The following is a 1,217-nucleotide window of genomic DNA, read 5'->3' as shown; positions in this document are numbered from 1 at the left end:
GAGATTTTGAAGGAGGTGGCCAGAGACAACACACACAATCCAGACCTGAGTATTGTGTGGATTGACCCAGACAACTTCCCACTGGTGACTAAAATAAGTCTGGATAGATGCATGACAATATTTTGAGTCAGTCATATTGTAATGTGATGACAAAAACTGGAAGAAATATTATTTCTTTGGTTGAACCCCTCTTTATATGCACATTTCCTTTCTTAGCTCATTCCTTACTGGGAGAAGACCTTCAAGGTTGACCTCTTCAGACCACAGATTGGTGTAGTTAATGTTACAGATGTAAGTGCACTACTTTCATTTTTAACCAGATCCGATGAATTCATTCTGAAAGCCCTCTTTCTCATGCTTGAATCTGTCCCACTGTCATGGTCTCTATGACAGGCGGACAGTGTCTGGTTGGAGATACCTGATGATGATGAGCTGCCGTCACCTGAAGAGCTGGAAAACTGGATAGAAGATGTGCTCTCTGGAACAGTGAATACAGAGGATGATGATGACGATGATGACGAAGATGATGATGACGATGATGATGATGATGAATGATTCATATACTGTGAACCTCAAACAAATCTGCTAAAAATAACTTTCTTTTACAGCAAAATCATTTTGTACATTTTGTACACTGCAGAGTTCTCTTAATGTTAAACTGAAATTAAACAAGTCAAAGAAGTCTCTTATTTATCTAGGTGAAAATAATTTATTTTATTCACTTCTAAACTGGAAATTGATAAAGAGATTCAAATGAAATACTGCAGTGCAATTTTGTCACTGCATCCGTTATTACTCTCTTGTACTTTTTCTACTGTAATCAATCACACAAGACAATAAAACTTTACAACAGGTTTAGGAAGCGTGTTCCTATTTAAACATGTAAGGCCTCATGGGCTTTCATATTAATATGATTTGACACAAATTGGTTGAACAGACTGCTCAGCTAAGCACACCACTCCTTGCAGAGCTTTGCAGTCCTGGATAGAGCAGTTCCCATACCACAAGGAGATACGCTGAGTAAGGATGCTTTCTGTGGCCCCTGTACAGAAAGTTTTCAGGATTGCTGCTGAGATCCTGAATTTCCTCAGCATTGGCAGAAGGTACATGTCTGGCTTTATTCACCTGAGATTGTGTGTTTACAGTCCAAGTCAGGTTTTCAGAGATGTTTGCTCCAAGGTATTTAAGGTTATTCACCCTCTCCATGGGGGGCCCTG

At 39.4% G+C, this 1,217-nt stretch overlaps 1 protein-coding gene across 1 annotated transcript; it reads left to right on the top strand.

The window, feature by feature from the left end:
* Positions 1-6: 6 nt before the first annotated feature.
* On the top strand, positions 7-847 carry LOC107736119 (calsequestrin-2-like; the record flags this gene model as incomplete). Its single annotated transcript, XM_016547614.1, has 3 exons — positions 7-84; positions 217-291; positions 394-847. Coding segments are annotated over 3 exons (315 nt in total), but the record flags the coding sequence as incomplete, so codon positions are not given.
* Between the last annotated feature and the right edge of the window lie 370 nt (positions 848-1,217).

This window comes from Sinocyclocheilus rhinocerous, unplaced genomic scaffold (assembly GCF_001515625.1).
Source record: "Sinocyclocheilus rhinocerous isolate Xijiao unplaced genomic scaffold, SAMN03320098_v1.1 C36504388, whole genome shotgun sequence".
Lineage (NCBI taxonomy): Eukaryota > Metazoa > Chordata > Actinopteri > Cypriniformes > Cyprinidae > Sinocyclocheilus > Sinocyclocheilus rhinocerous.
Note: the sequence above shows the minus strand (reverse complement) of the source record. Positions and strands in the feature narration are given on the sequence as shown.